Source organism: Alligator mississippiensis, chromosome 6 (genome assembly GCF_030867095.1).
Source record: "Alligator mississippiensis isolate rAllMis1 chromosome 6, rAllMis1, whole genome shotgun sequence".
Classification (NCBI taxonomy): Eukaryota; Metazoa; Chordata; order Crocodylia; family Alligatoridae; genus Alligator; species Alligator mississippiensis.
This window is the reverse complement of record NC_081829.1, coordinates 41459754-41478148: the sequence shown is the minus strand read 5'-3', so window position 1 is coordinate 41478148 and position 18395 is coordinate 41459754. Positions and strand designations below refer to the sequence as shown.

Sequence of the window (18395 nt, the reverse complement as noted above, 5' to 3'; positions counted from 1 at the left end):
TTTTTCCTGCTGGACTCCCATAAATATGATCCTTAATAATTTTTCAAAGACTTTTCCAAGGATTGTGGTGAGACTAACCGGCCTATAATTACTTGGATCCTCCTTCCTCAACTTCTTGAAAATAGGGACCACATTGGCCCTTTTCCAGTCCTCTGGGACCTGACCCAAGTGCCACAACTGCTCAAACAGCCGTGCCAGTGGTTCTGCTGTGACACTGGCCAATTCCTTCAGCACCCTCGGATGCAGCTCATCTGGGCCTGCTGACTTAAATACATCCAGTCCATCCAAGTGTCTCTGCACCAAGTCAGCGTTGACAGTCCATGGGCTGGTGTCCATCTGATGCCCATCTGAGAACCCATTAAGAGACTTGTCTTGACCTTCATTCAGGAACATTGAGGCAAAAAACTCATTGAAGAGCTCAGCTTTGTACCCCCTGTCTGTCAGTAACTGCTCCTGCTTGTTCAGTAGGGGTCCTGTGCTGCCCTACTCTTTCCTTTTACTCTCTACATACCTAAAAAATGAATTTTTGTTGTCTTAATTCCTGTTGCCAGCCTCAGCTCCATAGTTGCTTTGGCCTTGCTAACTGCCTCCCTGCAAGTGCGGGTCAAGTAGGTATAGTCCTCCTTTGTAGCTTCCCCCTGCTTCCACTGTATCTATGGCTCTATTTTTGCCCTTAGGCTTCCCTGGATTTCTCTGTTTAGCCAAGGAGGTTTTTTGGCCTCTTTGCCCCCTTTCCCTAGCAGTGAGATCGTCTCCCTCTGCGCCCAAAGGATCACTTCCTTTAGGAACGACCACCCTTTCTGGACTCCCATCTCGCCAATACTCCTATCGTGCAGTGCGTCATTGACTAAACTCCTGAGCACACTGAAGTTAGCCTTCCTGAAGTCAAGCACTTCCACCCTAGTAGTTATCTTTCCCACCCCATGCCATATGGTGAATTTGATTAATTGATGGTCACTGTCCCCAAGGTGACCACAAATCTGCAACTTCCCTACTGGGTCATCCCCCAATACCAAGTCCAGTAAGACATTGCCCCTAGTGGGACTATATACCTCCTGTGTCAAGTGAAGGTCCTGTATGCAGGTTAAGAACCTATGTGAATGATTGGATTTGGCTGACTGTTCCTCCCAGCAGATGTTAGGGAAGTTTAGGTCGCCCATGACAACCACGTCCATAGACTGTACAGCCTCTGAGAGCTGCCTCAAGAATTCCAAGTCTAGCTCCTCCTCTTGATGTGGCAGTCTGTAGCCATGACCAAGTCCCTTTCTCCCTAGCCTCCATGTATCCTAACCCAAAATACCTCAACTTTCTCCTCTGATCCCATTTTGATTAGGATAGATGAGAGCAACACCCCCCTCCCCTTTCTCCCTACTCTGTCCCATCTACGACCTATACAATTCAAATCTATATAAACAAATATGCATTTTAATCCCCTCATATTAGATTTATAATACATGTGGGGGGGTGCAGTTTCATTTCTACATTCTTATGTAGGATCTAGAATAAAGGTACACTTGTGATATTAAGTAAGTTGGTCTATATCAGTGGTTCTCAACCTTTTCAGACTCCAGACGCCTATCCATAACTTGTGAATTTAGTGGCACCCCATTTAATATATAGATATATATGTTTATAAATTTATTAGTGTGTGTAAAAAAACAAAAAAAAACCCCCCAAAAAACTGGAAACATATTTTTAAAACAAACTGGGAAAACAACATGAATCACTGCTTTAGAAAGATACTATTATGTCAGCATGGGGTCTGAACACCCCAAATCTTTACCAGCTTTGCAAGAGTCCAGCCGGGATGGTGCAATGAAGGGCAAGGCAGTGCAACACAATCCAGTAGCAGCTGCCACCAGCTTGTCCCAAGTCATAGTTTCCTTCTGGAAGAGCCTCCTGGAGAGAGGCCTCTCTCACCTGCCATTCCCAGGGAGTGAGGGGAAAGGGACTGGCTTCTCCTTTATGGAGAACTCCTGCCTGACTCAGACCTTCACAGCCACAGCTTCAGCCAGTTACTAAATAACAGAAAAAAAGCAAGCATCTCCCCTGAATCCTAAAAAGTATCTTCCTGGTTGAGAATCACTGGTCCATATGCATTATTAGTTTGCATATTACTAATGGGTTTGATACGGTTTTACTGCTGTGTTTCTACTCTTCCGTATGTTTGTACTCTATGTTTATAAATTAATCTTTCAAAACTTGCATCTTTGAGCAAGCCAATATTTCAATCCTTGATCCTTCGGGTTTTCTGTAACTTTTTGTGGCAGTCATTTCAGAGTTCTTGAACTGCTGCTTATCTGTATGGTGTTTGATTATGCAAATTATCTTGGGATGCGATTATTATGAAAGACACTGTGTGAATACATGTGTGCACACAAATTAAAGTCAGTCTTACTCTTACATAATAAACCAAAATCAGGGAGTAAAAGAGATCCTTCTCCAAGAAATCTGTTGGACTTGGAGATCTGTAAAGTATTGGTTAGTCTGCTTAAAGGCATTAAATTAGAAAGGTCTTAGACTTGGATAGCATGAGTAGCTGTTTTTTAGTCTAACTATAAGATTTTTCTCTCCAATTTCATGCTTATTGTTTGATAAAATTCACTGAATATCTATTGGTGATGAATTGTAAAACAGGCAAACAGGGGGATTCAATTAAATAGTCATCCTGTTTACTTACTTGTTCATAATAGTTCCTGTTAAGCCTAGCTAATAAAATGAATAGTTATAATCCTATACAAACCAGAAGAAACCAAACGCAAATCTAACATACAGAAAATCAAATTTTAACTATCATTTTTTTAATACCTCCTTAATTTTCTCTCCAGAACTAGCAATAATTAGTCAAAAAAGGAATAGCTCAAAAGAATCTAGAATAGATCCTTCAAATAGGACCATTATCAAGGATCAAGACAGGAAAATTTTTATGCCTGACAGGCCTTTTAATTGTGAATTTTTTTTATTTTAATGTCCTTAGGTTCAGCGTACCATTGCCAAACAAATTCAGATGGTGCGGCAGGTTGGGAAAGGTCGATATGGAGAGGTCTGGATGGGTAAATGGCGAGGTGAAAAAGTGGCAGTCAAAGTATTTTTTACCACAGAAGAAGCCAGTTGGTTCAGAGAAACTGAGATTTACCAAACTGTTTTAATGCGTCATGAAAACATACTTGGTAAGTAAGAAATATGTTGATTTGAATAGGTAGTAGCAGACTTGAATGTCAAAGATTTGTAGTTGCTTAATGAAGCAACTTCTTCCTTTATATAATCTCTGGATGGTTGTTTAGTGCATATTCATAAAATGCTGTAATTGGGTATAGTAGTATCTTATATATATTTTTGGTGGAAATGTGAGATTCTGATGGACCAATATGGTGAAATCTAAGGTACACAGCACTCCTAGTTCCCAGTGAGAGGTGGTAGGACTTTCTTTTCCTAGTCTAAATGAAAGTTTTGCTTTTTGAATTCATGAACAGTGTTTCTTGTCATGTGATTTTGTGTAACAGTACATAATGACTCCGTTTATGCATTTCACAGGTTTTATAGCAGCAGACATCAAAGGCACAGGCTCCTGGACCCAACTTTACTTGATTACAGATTACCATGAAAATGGATCCTTGTGTGACTTTCTAAAGTGCACAACACTTGACAACAGGGCTATGCTCAAACTGGCTTATTCTGCTGCATGTGGTCTTTGCCACTTACACACAGAAATTTTTGGGACACAAGGCAAACCAGCTATTGCACACAGGGACCTGAAAAGTAAAAATATCCTGATAAAGAAAAATGGGACCTGCTGCATTGCTGATCTAGGCCTTGCAGTCAAGTTTAACAGGTAGATGAAACTGCAGGTTATGTACTTTATTGTTGTTGAGAATCTGGGGCAGCCTTCTGCTTTGAATGCAGGCTGGTTGTTGAAAGGAGGTTATTGTCAAAATTTGCATTTTTTAGAGAGCTCAGGTTTCAAGTCACTTAAAATTCCTTCTTCTTCTTTCAGTCTCTACAGTGAGGGGATAAAAAGGAAACAAATCAAGCATCCAGACCATAAAGCTTTTCCTGGGTAGTCTTTCTAATGATATCATGGTGTTTCAGTAGCAAATCTAAGCCACTGAAAATCTGGCCAATGTCAAATGATTTAGATGTTAAAGTTACAGAAATAGTCCTGGTTGTATTACTGAATGAATATGAACAACTATTACAGCATTTTTTTTTATCTAAGAAGCCACAGAACTTTACTTTGCCACTCTTGAATGCCAAAAAAAAATCAAAAGGCCTTAGAAAAGAATGTACTGTATGTATTCGTTACTACAAAGTATTGGCCTTGAAGATAGCTTCTATTTATACTTGAGTAGACCAAAACTAATTAGTATGGTAGCACAGCATTACAAATATGTAATGTACTCACTTTTTACAGAACTAGCTTGTTTTACAAATCCCATTTTAGATGCTCAGAATAGTAGAATCAGAATATTTATATGCAGTACTGTATATAGATTTAAATATATATACACAGTAGGTAGTTGAGACCATGGCCTCCCAAGTTTGTAAGTGAGCATCATATGCTAGCATACAAGCAAACTTCTGCCCAAAGTTATGGTGTATAGAATTGATTTTTCAGTGTGACTTCATGACATGACCATTTTCAATGATTTGCATCTATCTGCTTGGATTTGTATGGAGACATGTTAACGTGTACGTGTGTGTGATGGGGGGACGGGGTTTGATTGTCTTTGCAAAACAATACCCTTCTTCTGGTTATTTATAACTGTTTTCTATATAGTATGTTTCAAGGAAGCATACTAATGTACGACGGTGCTATTAAAAGGAAGAAACACTATATTTATAAGTACCAACTTGACAATAGCTTCTTTCTGTGTCATGTGGGATATTGTATCAGTTTTTGTACTGCTCTACAACTCATTTAACTTCTGTTATTTGTATGTAGTGATACAAATGAAGTTGATGTCCCTTTGAATACTAGAGTGGGAACAAAACGTTACATGGCCCCAGAAGTCCTAGATGAAAGCCTGAATAAAAATCACTTCCAGCCATACATCATGGCTGACATCTATAGTTTTGGCTTAATCATTTGGGAAATGGCTCGGCGTTGTGTCACAGGAGGTATGTTTTTAAATCTTCTATTTCAGAATGATCTGTGTAACCATAGCTTCAGTAGATTCACCCAATGACTGCTGTTCTTTCAAGAACTAAACCTCTGCATGGAATGAAAAATCCCTGCAGTAGTCACCTGAATTTTATAAACTTTATCATTAAAGAATCAACAGCTTTAACATTTAAAGACATGTCCATTACCCTAAGGCGGTGGTGCTTAAGCTTTTGGCCCTGCAGGCCAAGTGAGCAGCATGGGGACAATCTGTGGGCTGAATTGGGCTCCACATCCTGGGATTGGGCCTTGGGGTCTGGCCCTACTACTTCCAGCCCCACACACCAGGACTAGCACAGGGCCTGGAGCTCCCAACAGATCTAGAAATTTGGCAGTGGGGAAGCAGTGCCATAGCTCCCCTGCAGTCAAATTTCTGGATCCATGGGCCCTGCAGGGCAGATAATAGTCCTGTGCAAAATGGCTAATATTCGCTTCGGGTTCAGTTGATTCGGGGGACAGTGATTTGATTTGGTGATTCATATCACTGTCCCAAATTGATACGGCCAAATCTGAATCAAACAGGCCCCATCCCCTGCCTGCTCTCCCAGCCTTGTCAATGGCTACCCCAGCATCCCAGCTCTTTAAAAAAAAAAAAAAAAAAAAAAAAAAGCCCTGCACTCGCTACCTGCTGCCAGGCAGCGGGGTGATCCCTGCTACCCCCCACTGCCCCATGTTGCTTGTGGGGCTCTGCCACAAGTCCCCATTCTCCGCCCGCTCTCCCACCCCGCCATGGCTGCCCCGCTCGGCCCCAACTCCTGGTTCTCTTAAAAAAAAAAAACAACAAAAAAACCCAGACTCACTGGCTCCTGGCAGGTGGGCGGGGGGGGAAATCCCCATTACCCCCCACTGCCCCATGCTTAATGGGGGGCTCTGCCATGAGACCCAGAAGCCCTGAGGCTGCTGCAGCAGCCGGTGAGAGCGGGGCTTTTTGTTTGTTTGCTTGTTTTGTAAAGAACCGGGAGCCGGGGCCGGGCAGGGCAGCCATTGACATGGCTTGGAGAGCAGTCAGGGGTGCTCAGGGGGGCTGAGGAAGCAGGCAAGGCATGGGGGAGGTAGGGGTCTCCCCCCCCTCCTGCAGCCTTTCCCCTCCCCACTTCTGCCCCCTACCTACCGGCATGGAGGGTCCAGCTCCCTGCGGCGGTGAGTGTGGTCTGTCTGAATTGCCGAAGCACTCCAAATCTTTTCTGAATCGATTTGGAGAGCTTCGAATTGATTCAAACCTTTTTATTGGTCTCCTGATTCAATTCAGACATTCGGCCTCCGAATTGGGCCAAATCTCCTCCGAATCAAATCAGCGAGCAAAGCTTCGCACAGCCCTAGCAGATAACAGAGCTGAGGCCAGATCTGGCCTGTGGTGAGCACCTCTGCCTGAAGGTATATGTAAACACTAATACCTGCCTTCCATCAGCTGTACTACTTTCACACAAGTCAGTGTCCACAGTCTTGTGTTCTCTTCTTCTCTTCCCTTTGGTCTCTCACAGCTCCTCTCTGTTTTATAGTCAGTGTCAAACTTCTGTGGTTCTTTGTCTCTTTTGTACCTGCTTTAGGATTCAAGACTGCATAATACAAGGCTCGCTATCTTCTACCCACCTCTGCTTTTAGATTTTGAATTCATTCCAAATTTGTTCTCAACTGTTAGCTCAGAAGTTGCTGTCTCCTTTAGTATTTTAAAAAAAGTGTCTCAAAATTTCTACCTTGAAGGTGAGAAGGTTCTTTTTCAGCAAATTCCAGGATCTTCTACCTGCATTTTCAAACAATGCACCAGTTGTCTGATTTGTTTAATTGCAACATTATGAGTTACCCGTCTTCTTAACAGTTTTTTTAAGTATAAATAAGGGACTCTTGCCCTTTTAAACCACCTTTTTGGTTTCACTCAATTTTCTTTCTCCGTTCCTATAATGAATGCATATAGGACCTTTTTCTTCATTGTTTTTAGAATCTATTTTCCCTTTTTCTCTGCTCTGGTGCCACCTTATAGATTCATAGATTCATATTCATAGATGTTAGGATCGGAAGGGACCTCAATAGATCATCGAGTCCGACCCCCTGCATAAGCCTTAGTATATTTATTTTCCTTTTGTTTCCATTTCTCCCAGGTTCTCAGTCTTTCTCTTCAGAAATTTATAACCTCCTAATTTAGATTTCAGTCTTCTTCAGGACAACAGTTCTTTCATTTGTTTTCTAAAGTATGCTAGTTGGCTGTGGTAAAGCAGGTGGAAATGAGAGGATTCATGGGAATTGCAGAAACAAGCTAATGGATTTGCATGTAAAATTCTCTTGGTGCAGGGAAAGTTATATGTATAACAGTCTGGATAGAGATGAATTCTGCGCTACACATTTAGTTCAGAGGGAGTACAGGTAATAAATTCAGATTCTAGTCCTTAATGCCCATTGTCAACTGTAAATTTTCAGCAAATGTTACCTTGAGTTTTTTGGTTTCTGATTGATCAGTCCAAGAGCTAGAGATTACTGTGTTTAATTTGTTCTTCTGCTGTTGGTTAAGGAATTTTGTTAGTAGCAGATTTCTGGATTTGGTTTGTTCTTTCATGTGTTTCCCTGGTCTTTCGTACTTATTGCAGGAATTGTTGAAGAGTACCAGCTGCCATATTATGACATGGTGCCGAATGATCCATCCTATGAGGATATGAGAGAGGTGGTGTGTGTCAAGCGACTACGCCCAATAGTATCTAATAGGTGGAATAGTGATGAAGTAAGTATGCTGAAATGAAAAATGGGAGGGAGAAATTTATCAGTAGCCTATAACTTTTTCCGTCTGTCCTCAAAGCTCACTCACACTGAAGTAGTATAGGCAGCACAGTCCTGTCTTTTGGTGTTTGAGATTTCTCTGGGTACAATAAAAAGGCTAATGTTTGAAATCGGCTGTAAATTTTCTACACATCTGTAACCTCTGGGAGAGAAGGAAAAGCAACATATCAGGATCCATACACATATGCTTCACTGCAGAGTAAACTAATTAGCTCCTCAGTAGTGCATCACCGTCTACACATGCACCAGTATTAGGGCACAGTAAATTAACACTACTGTCATTAATTAATAGTCAGTGACAGTACTATCTTATGGTACAGTAATTTAATGCACTGAAACGCATTTGTGGACTGTGAGCGTAAATTGTGCCCGGTCAGCCCAGCCAGCCGAGGTACGCGAGCTCAAATTGGTGCTATCCTGGGCGCACGTGTAGACTCTGCACCTGAGAGCAGTTTTCTTTGGCTCAAACAGTTTCAGTGTTTATTGTGTCACATTAATTGCACATGTAGATTCAGCCAGTCTCACTATTGGCCTCTCTAAACTAGATCTCACTCTTATATACCAGAATATTTTCTTGTGTTTTGAATAAAACTGTACAGCACATGTCACTTTAATTTATCAGAATCAGTTTCAGTACTTCTGGCATGTCATCCTGTCACACCGGGTGCATTATGGAATGAGAACTACTGCTGGGAGAAGTAGATGGGTTTGAATAGATCTCCCAAGCAGGGTTGGCAAGTATTTTCTATACAAAAGGGAGGATATTTCTTTTGAGAGGTGCCATTCTTTTTCCTTTTTTCTTCTTGTCCATCACAAAATGTCTTCTCCCCAGCACTCCCCCAATGAGAAACACTGAATTTACCGGTTTTCCTCAGCATGGTACTTTATTATTTGGCATCTTGATGTCAGTCTGACTCACTGAATATTGATAATTCTTCTCTGCTCTTAAATTCAGGCAGTGCATTGAAAAGTAAAAGAACCTTGAGTCCATTCAGTGTTGGAAATGCAAATTGTATTTTTTCATCAGGGGAGTGATTGTTAAAGGATATTGTCCTTGCATTGCTAGACTTTTGGCCTGCTAGCTTAACCATTGCCTTCCTTAAATGCATACCATTAATGAACTGTCAGCCAAGGCTGTGCTTTACTGTGGATTAAGTGTTTATAACAAAGTTCCTTTGCACTTTTAATTTTCAGTGTTTAAGAGCAATACTGAAGTTAATGTCTGAATGCTGGGCCCACAATCCTGCTTCTAGACTTACAGCCCTGAGGATCAAGAAGACGCTTGCAAAGATGGTGGAATCACAAGATGTAAAGATTTGACAGAGTAACACGGTTACTCAGGAGCAGAGTTGGACTCCTAGAACTTTTCACCCAAACAAGGGTGGGATCGAAGTGGGAAGAGGAGTCAGCTGAGATTCAGTCCATTTCCTCACCGCACTTTTACAGGCTGCTAATTACATCTTTCAGAACTTTGAAGATGATGATGTTGAGAGCCTCTGTGTGCTACATGCTATGTATTTGGACAGCCCTGTTTTAAGTACGTATTTTGTTCTTGTTTTGAGCTGCATTGAGACTTCAGTCACAGTGAATTTCCAGTAAAACTATGGGTACTGAATTGCATGTTCAGATTACAGTGCTTTCTGTGAAAGCCTTAAGAAGCTAAATGGATTCAACAAAGATGGAGAAATATAAGCTTTTTGCCTTCTACCTGATAGAATCTAGTCAATTCATACCAGTTTTTATTCAACAGCATGAAGGTTATGAATCTATTTGAGATACTATTCAATTTAACAGTTCCTTATGCCTTTTATGGGTCTTCTTTGTGTGTGCCAGGATTCTTCTGCTGCCATTTGGAATACATAGGAAACCATTTAAATTTATAGGAAGGGCTGTATAATATTCCATGATTCCACAATTGCAGAATTTGCCACTTAATTAATCCCTTGCCATTGAAATGTACTCAAGAGCTTCAGTTTTCAGTTTAATATAATTAAAATGTATTTCTTTTTTTGGTTGCAAAGGGAACCTCAAAAATGTGAATTGACTATAAAGCAGTGCCCACCTGAATATGCAAATAGTCTGAAACAACACCTGACAGGTAACTTTGCTTTAGTCATCTCACTTGAGGCTCAGTAGGCTCCTTGACTACATGACTGTGGAATCTGGCATTTTTTCACAATACTACATACATCATCATTTTTACTGTGGAAGTCTCCACAGCCAGCCCACTGACAGTTCTCTTTTGCCTCCCTAACCTGCTGGGACCTGCCCATAGCTGCTGCATACTCTGTACTTTTCCCCATAAAGGGCAAGTGAATTGTATTTCAATTCATGCTCTCTAACTGTTATAAAGAACCAGGCAGAAAGGAAGTTCTGAGGGTTAGAACCAAATCAGGTGAGCAGCAAGGAGAGAAAGGCAGCCAGACATACAAGTTGGGCAGCCAGGACATCTGGAGGCTAGAGTGGCACTCGAGGCATGGAGAGCAAGATGATGAACTGCTGAAACTGATCAGTGTGGGTAGGGCAAAGAAAGGCAATACTGAGCTGGATTGTCTGGCTGTAACTGCTAGCAAGATGATGAACCGCTGTTCATAGAGCTGGGTTGCCTAGAGAACACAGGGAAAAAACAATCAGAGATAGACATGGAGCTATTATAAAATAATGAATATTTTAAATAAGAGTTCTCATTATGCGTGGGAGGTGTGGCCGGGAAAGACTCTGTGGAGACAGGTTAAATTAACAGTGCTGCAGAATTTGGTCTCACTTTGCTACGGAGTGCACATGGCTCTGCTTATGATTCTCCAATAAAGTGATAGCTGATCACACCTGGTCACATGAAAGCCGCTTCATTCATACAGAATCAGTTTTGTTTCCCTCTTTTCACTATTTTAGACAAGTTGGTACAAGAGGCCAAAAAAGAAAACAGCCGCTGTAAAGCTAGGTCACTGGTTATATACCATTAAGTTCATCACTACAAGTTTGCAGTCAGAAAGCACCACCACAGGTTGATAGCTCCCGTGTCATGAATCTTCTGAAGAATGAGCACACAGTATTGAAACAGTTAGACCTATTTGATGATAATTTAAGTGCCTGTAAGCTGTACTGTAAGCCTTGTACTAGATAACTTTAAAAAGGGAAGTTATTTATATAGTGTGAATTGTGCTTTATTTAAAACATCAGGTCTTAGGTACATGTAAACAAGCACGCGCGTACATACACAGATTTGAAGGAAACATTGAGAATAAAGTTTAAATTGATCAAAGAAAAAAATTCAGATTAAGATTTTTTACTTTGGTAAAATACATATATGGAGGTTGCTGCTTTAAAAATATGTTTAAATTTCCCTTGGAAGTACAGCTAATAGAAAACTTAGCCTAATGCAGAACCAATGTGATTTGTTAACAATTGCAAATAAACTTCTAACATGGTTTTTTTTTCACTTTGTTCCATAGTTTGCAAAAAGTAAATTGTCAGGCAAAAGATTGCAGTATTTTTTATTGTCTATTGTGATGTACAGACTTTATTTAACAGTGCTACATATTTTATAGAAAGCTAGTTAGTTATCTCAAGGGACATTTCTTTTTTTAAATAAAGTCATTACTTTTCTTCAGTAATGCCTTTAAGTATTAATATGTATTCTGGCTGAACAATTCATGGGTGCATCAAGTATGATTTAACTTATTTAAAAACAGCAAGTGAGAGACAACATCGTGCCACAATTCTCATGACAAAGGGCTTTTTAAATAAGGTTTTTTCCGTCCACTGCCAAAGCATATATCATGAGACAAATTGTTAAGCATGTCTTTGCGCATACATTTTGCACAGGTAGTTGGAAAATACTTGGCATGAGCCAAGATATCATTAGTAAGGAAAAAGCTTGTTTTGATTTTTTTTTGTTATTAGTATCATTCTAGGGTTTTTAACAGTAAAAAGGAAAATCTTTATTCACATATCTCACTAGCTTATTTTCTCACAATAATGGAAGTGTTTTCTTAATTTAATCTATTTCTCAGTTAGAACATTTGTATTTTTTATAATGAAGTGCCATGTGAATTGGACACCTGTATTAGCTGTGACTTGTGCTAAAATTTTAATCTTGATTTTGATTTCTTTCTCAAATCTTCAAGACTGTTGGCAATAGGCTGAATAAAACAAAGGGCATGTAAAAATGTGACACCAGTTTCAGTTATTCCACAGTTTTCCCTTCTATTTAGTGCTTAGTAGTTTGTATGACAAAAAGTTGGTGTTACTGGATAAATAAACCTTAAAACTTAAGAATTTGCAAATTCACTTTTAAATAAAGGAAATGGGCTGAGCTGGGTTGTGAAAAGGGAGGACCCTTAGCCAAAATTACCTTAAAATATATATGTATATGTATATATGTATGCCTAAAATTAGGTTCCAAAGTCTGTGTTTACACCCCCAATAACCAACCAGCCTGATGCTTAACATTGCTGAGCATGCCGCAACTTTTATTGGCTTACATGGGAGTTGCTAGATGTACAGAACATCTGAATATCTGTTGACTCAGGTTCTGTTTGAGCCCTGAAGCCCACAAGTAGGTCGCATGCAAAGAACTTAATAATTTTAGGCACCTGGGTTTTTTGGGGTTTTTTAATTTAATCTTCATGAACTGATAAATAATAAATATTGCTAAGTATACTCAGTGCAGACTTTTAAACCAAGTTGTTGCCTTATTCAATGTTGTAAGAATTCCAAAGACTTTATAAACACACTGTTAGTTTAGTGTGTGATCATCATATTTTGTTGGTAAGGCTTACATTTGTGAGCATTTGTTATCTAATAAATAAATCTTTGCAAATGTCTTGTAATGTGTGAAACATCCTGTGAATATCTAATCTGTGCCTTGAAAGCCATTGAACAACTTCATATGGAGATCCGTTTAGCTTGTTCCATGTTGGATGAAAAATAGGTTGAAGCTTTAATAATAAGTCTGGCCACTATATTCAGGGGAGGGAAATAGCATTTGCACTTCTGGTTAACCTGTAAATCCCTGAAGGATTGAGCAGACCCAAAGTGTAAATGCAAGCACACATTGATTGTACTGGGTTTACCATGATTTTTTTTTTCCTTTTTAAAAAAATAGTACCCAGCGCACACAATTTAAGTTAAGCAACATGCAACTCCCTTCAGCTTCTAAGCAGCTTTCATGGTAAAAGTTTAAAAAAATTAAAGACTTTGCTCATTTCACAAGATTCTTAACGTTCCAGAATAATCCAAGAATCAAATTTTAGATCTGCATCTAAAAGACCATTTGAATGTGCTATGAGGCTAATTCTTAAGATACAACTTAGCTGTCTTGCCTTCACACACTCTTATTTTAAAGTTAATTTAAGAGATAAATCATTTCAAGAACCAAAATATTACTTGAAATTAAACTTTACAGCCTTTTTTGGTTACTGTAATAATGTTTAAAGGGAATTATTTATCTTTGATTTTGGTCAAGTAGATGATTTTTTAGCAGTTTTCTGTTCTTGTGACTGGTTCTGAAAGAAGTCAGATAACCCAACCCTGCTCCCCACTCTAAACCCTATGTCGGGGTGAAATTTAAAATGAAATACAGTGCTAAGTGATACAGAGCTTTCTAGAGTCAAGGTGTATCAGCCTCGGTTTACTGGTTATAACAAAGGTAGAATGAACACTATTTTTACTTAAATTGTTCAATAAAACTCTTGCAACTGTTGCCTTGTCCTACATTACCTTTAAATGCAGTTATAGAATCCCCATAAAGCGATGACATTTATGCTCCAATATACCCATATGCTCAACATGAAATGTACTATATTGTATACAAAAAAGAATAACATTGTAGTTAACCTAGAGAAGATGTAAATAAAATACGAAAGAAGGGTAAAAACAAGCAGAATGCTGACACTTGTGTTTATGTCAGAAGTGTAGAATAATCTTTTAAAATGTAACATACTAATGTATTTTGTACAGCATCTGATTTAAAAGGTGCCTTATTCAGTTTACCACAAATTGCTTTGTTCTGTACACAGAGTACGTCCAATGTATCATTTTTAAGTAAATAACCTTATTTTAGTACACGTTAGTAATGTGTTTTGTATTACTATCAGATTTTGTCATATAAGTGTGTGATTCCTTAGAAATTATAATGCCTAACCAAATACTTCCTTACTTCAATATTTTTGTATTTGTATTTGGTTAACTATGCAAAATTCTTATGTAAGTTAATATTGGTAATTAATTGTTTTAATCCTTCTTAGTGATGCTTCAAGTCATGTGGTCTACTGTACCCAGTATGACACCTTATCACCATAATGCTGGAGATAGAAGTAAAATGACCAGGCTTCCTTGCACCCTTCTCTTTCCCCCCTACTGGGGAAGAAGGCAAAAGGCCAGCTTTGAATAAATTAAAATGTGATGCCTAGGTAAGTCTACCATATCTTGATTTGGTATACCATAGGGTTTGCTGTACTGAATTAAGACTGACCATTTTCCAGTAACTATGAATGCAAACAGGGCACAATATACCTAAACAGAAGTACAGTGCTGGTCAGAATACTACCCTACTTTCTTCGATGTCTAGCTAATTTCCTTATACTTTGACATAAGTAGAATGACACTACTAGAAGAGGATTTATTATGTTAGACTACGAATTAGCATGAATTAGCATGTTTACATCTGTGAGTGGCATTCTCTATAATTCTATAATTGTCTCATTACCTCACACAGGAAAAGTAAGGTATGGTTATGCACTGATATCTTTGTTACAGAGAGATCTTTTATGTATATATTGGTTATAAGGGTAAAGGTTTGTGTGATATCTGAACTTCACACAAACTGTGGTAATGAAAATAGAAGTGGTAAATTCATTATAACGTGTATAACATTAAACTCTTGCTCTAAGAGTATCAGAGAGATATGTGAGACGCAAGAATTCTTATAGGTAATATCATTTATTAGACCAGCTGCATCATTGGGATAGATATAGGCAAGCTTTTGGGTATCACAGTACCCTCTCTCAGAATTTGAATGGTTCAATCAATAAAATCCAAACTTGGCTGAAGTCAGTGTCAAAGCTCTTGTTTGACTTTGAGACAAGGCTTTTACTCCATACCTTCACTTAATTTCTCTTCCTCCAGTTACCAAGTAACTCTTCATCATTGAAGATAACCTAATACATCTGGACAACTGTAGTATGTACCCGCAAAGCAAAGGATTCATTATGGCGAGTTTCAGTATGGTGTTATGTGGCACCTATAGGGTTTTTAATAAATTTGTAGCTTAATGTCCACAAATACAACAACTGAAGTTAACTGCTAAAATAGTATTCTATGGCTGCTGGTAGATGTTAATTTAGTCATACGATCGGAATGTGATGAATTTTATGATAGATTCCCAAGATCACTTATCCTGCCATGCCATGTGTGCATGGCAAGATGCTTGATTTTTGGGAGCCTGCATAAAATTAGATCTCAATCATGCGACTGCCAGGATTTTTACGTTCTGGGACAGTAGGAACCTGGTATCTGGGAGAGGCTCTCCAGTGTTGTTCTGCCAGCACCCCGGGACCTTTAAAAACTATGCAGACAGCCCAGCTGCACTCGCCACCCTTTGGACATGCCAGCCTGCCACATGTTCAAATTACAGTGTTATACAAACCACGTATAAAGATGTTCCACATCGCTAAATGTGGTTTACAGTGAAATGTGTGGTTCACATTTAAATGATGTGGAACATGTGTGGCTGGTTTGGTATTTTATGATGTCATAAATGTCCTGCATGTTGCTATTTGCTGTGCGATAAAGTATTAATTGCATGATTAATGTAATGCCTGTCAGGGGAAATTTAAAAAATCTGATATGCCTAAAATCAAAATGTTTCACAGAAATGCATCTGCTTCATTGCAAAGGTTGACAAAAGCCCCAGTCCTGCAGCTGCTCAATAGTGTACTTAAGTCAAAGCCTGGGCTGTGCCCTATTGGACTGCATCTGCTTAAATACTGCTGGATTGGGATAACTGACAGTTGTTAGAACTACAGTCTAGGTCAGTAGTGGCATGCAGAGAATGGACAGTGAAGATGGTTCCCGCTTCTTATTTCCAACTGATAAACTGCATCAAAAGTAGCTAAAGCTGTATAGTTCCCTAATGCAACTTTCCCCTGGGAGCATTTGCTGGTGCTACTGCAGAGAGGTTACTTGGTGGTAGTGTGTGCAAGGCAATACTTGTGTGTGATCCTCACCCTGAAAGCATTTCTGAATACCTGAACTGAGACATTCCAAATCCAAAGTATTAGGTCATCATGCAGAAGAAACTTAATATAACCCATTGTTCTTCTTAAGCAATTAATCAAAAGCCAAACACTTCTAGAAATAAACTTGGAGGTGAATCTAGGATAATGCTAGGTTTGAATATACAGTACAACTGACATATAAAAAATATCACTGCTCAGGCAAGAGCTGATTGTGTAGCATCTCTTGATTAAATCATGCCACCACTCTTCATGTTTTAAATATAAGAAATCCACCCATAGTGGCTCCAGGCAAGCTCTTTTCCACTAGAGAGCCCTGCTGCAACTCAAACCACACTCTCTCCCCTTTCTTCAGCTCTGCCATGGCAAAAGTGGTCATGGAGTTTCCATTTGTTGTTTTCTTCTGACTTCTTGACAGGGTCCTCCTGTGCCCACTGCTAAACAGCAGCTCTCCAAGTGCAGGTCCTGGGCTAAATTCCACATCAACAGCAAACATGTAGACTCCATTATGAGGTGCTTTGAAGTAGCCATATTCAGGGAAATAGCAGTTTCCATAATTGAGATATGTTTCATTAAACCTCAGAGTTTTTCCCTTATCTCTTCCTTCTGAGAATCCCACATAGAAAGCCACTGATGAATCTGAAACAAAGTGGGAGAGGAACATTTAACACTCAGTAACTCTTCTGCATTAGACTGGGAGTTGGGAGCTCTGACTATGCAGTGCAATGCTGGACAAGTTACTTAAGGCTGCTTCACACTTTTCCTGTTATGTCTGTTTAGTCTAAGCTCTCAGTAGTGCAGGTCCTGCCTCTTATCAAGCTTACATAGTACCAGTAATGATAGGTCTCAAGCTTTGTTGAGGCATCTAGGCACTACACTCCTAAAAACAACTAACTGTTATCATCAGTCGACCATCTACACATGCCGTATTACACAGTAAGTAATCGAAAGTAAATCTGCTACTTGTATTTACAAGTAGCAAAATTACTTGCAATTAGAGCCAATTACTGCACAGTAAGAGTCTGCATCTGTAGACAGTGATGTGCAGTAATTATTTCTAATCTCAAGTAAAGCATCTTGCTTAGTCATGCCCTAAATGTACAATACATAAGGAAAAGCCAAACGATGATTAAAAAGTGCAGGTAAATGGATGCTGCCAACATATCTAGTGACCTTATTTAGTCATACTATACCTCAGACCTCAGTGCTGCTGAAATGTAACAGAAATTTCCTTATGTTAAATACTTGGCATTTAAAGAAGAATTGTCTATTTGTTTACTTGCATAAACTGGGTATGTGCTGTTTACAAACGACATTTTCTCCATTTTGTGGGGTTTTGGGGAAATGGGGATTAAGCTGATATTCTTGAAGTTATGAGCAGGGATCCTGGTTTTCTCTGTTTAAAAATCATAACTTCTCTGATAAAAATTTCAAATTCTCTGATTAAAAAATCCAAAAAGCCACAATTAAAATGAAACACCACTATATGGGTACCAATTGAACACAATGTTTTATTCATATATTTACCTTTTTAAAACAATTTGAAAGCTTTAACATCTCAATTTGAAAGCTTTAAAGCCTCAATCAGTATAACTAAATAAATTTTAAGTAGCTATAAATTTTGGTATTTTATTTTGCATTTTTTATCATGGAAAATCAGAGATCTCCCTGGCCCCTTCTTTCATGAGGATGCAGATCCAGGCCCCTCAATCCCAAGCCACAGCACCCCAGCCCTGCTGGTGCCTTGTACTCCCCACCCACAGCCCCTCCACCCCTGCCAGTGCCCCTCATTTCCCACCCATAGCCCTTTCCCCCCCCCCCCCCCCCCGGCCAATGCTCCTCACTCGTGACCCACAGCCCCTCAGCCCTGCCAGATTGGGGCCCGCAGCTGCCAGGGCTATGGGGCCAGGGACCTGGGCCTGCAACCTGCCCCCCCCCATACCCCCACAGCAGTGCTTGAGCCCCAGTTGCTGCGCACGGGAGGAGGCAACTGCTGCAGCTGAGCAGAGTATGGAGCCTAGCTCCTCCTCCCACAGAGGCAGCATGGCCAGAGTGGGCTGTCCACTGTGTTGGGGGGGGGGCAGACAGCTTTCCACCCTGTTGCCCTCCTCCCAGTGCTTCTGCAGCCCAATGAGCAGGACCCAGTGCAGCAGAGCGGGGCTGGGTGGGGAAGCTCATTGCCACTACTTACAGCTCAGCACCACCCTGGCAAAGTGCCCCCAGCCCACCCA

The 18395-nt window shown here is 39.8% G+C and overlaps 2 protein-coding genes across 5 annotated transcripts in view; one reads left to right on the top strand and one right to left on the bottom strand.

Moving 5' to 3' along the window:
* Nucleotides 1-13993, top strand: part of BMPR1A (bone morphogenetic protein receptor type 1A) — a 180349-nt gene extending 166356 nt beyond the window's left edge. For all 4 annotated transcript variants that reach the window (XM_006263165.4, XM_059729827.1, XM_019497124.2 and 1 more), the window contains 5 exons: nucleotides 2978-3170; nucleotides 3535-3832; nucleotides 4943-5118; nucleotides 7741-7871; nucleotides 9122-13993. In XM_006263165.4, the coding sequence (XP_006263227.1) occupies nucleotides 2978-3170; nucleotides 3535-3832; nucleotides 4943-5118; nucleotides 7741-7871; nucleotides 9122-9247 (924 nt within the window). In that variant the 3' untranslated portion in view covers nucleotides 9248-13993. The remainder of the gene's footprint in view (nucleotides 1-2977; nucleotides 3171-3534; nucleotides 3833-4942; nucleotides 5119-7740; nucleotides 7872-9121) is intronic.
* MMRN2 (multimerin 2) overlaps nucleotides 11405-18395 on the bottom strand; it is a 68025-nt gene continuing 61034 nt past the window's right edge. The window contains exon 7 of the mRNA XM_006263166.4: nucleotides 11405-16803. Coding sequence (XP_006263228.2) covers nucleotides 16415-16803 — 389 coding nt within the window. The 3' untranslated portion in view covers nucleotides 11405-16414. The remainder of the gene's footprint in view (nucleotides 16804-18395) is intronic.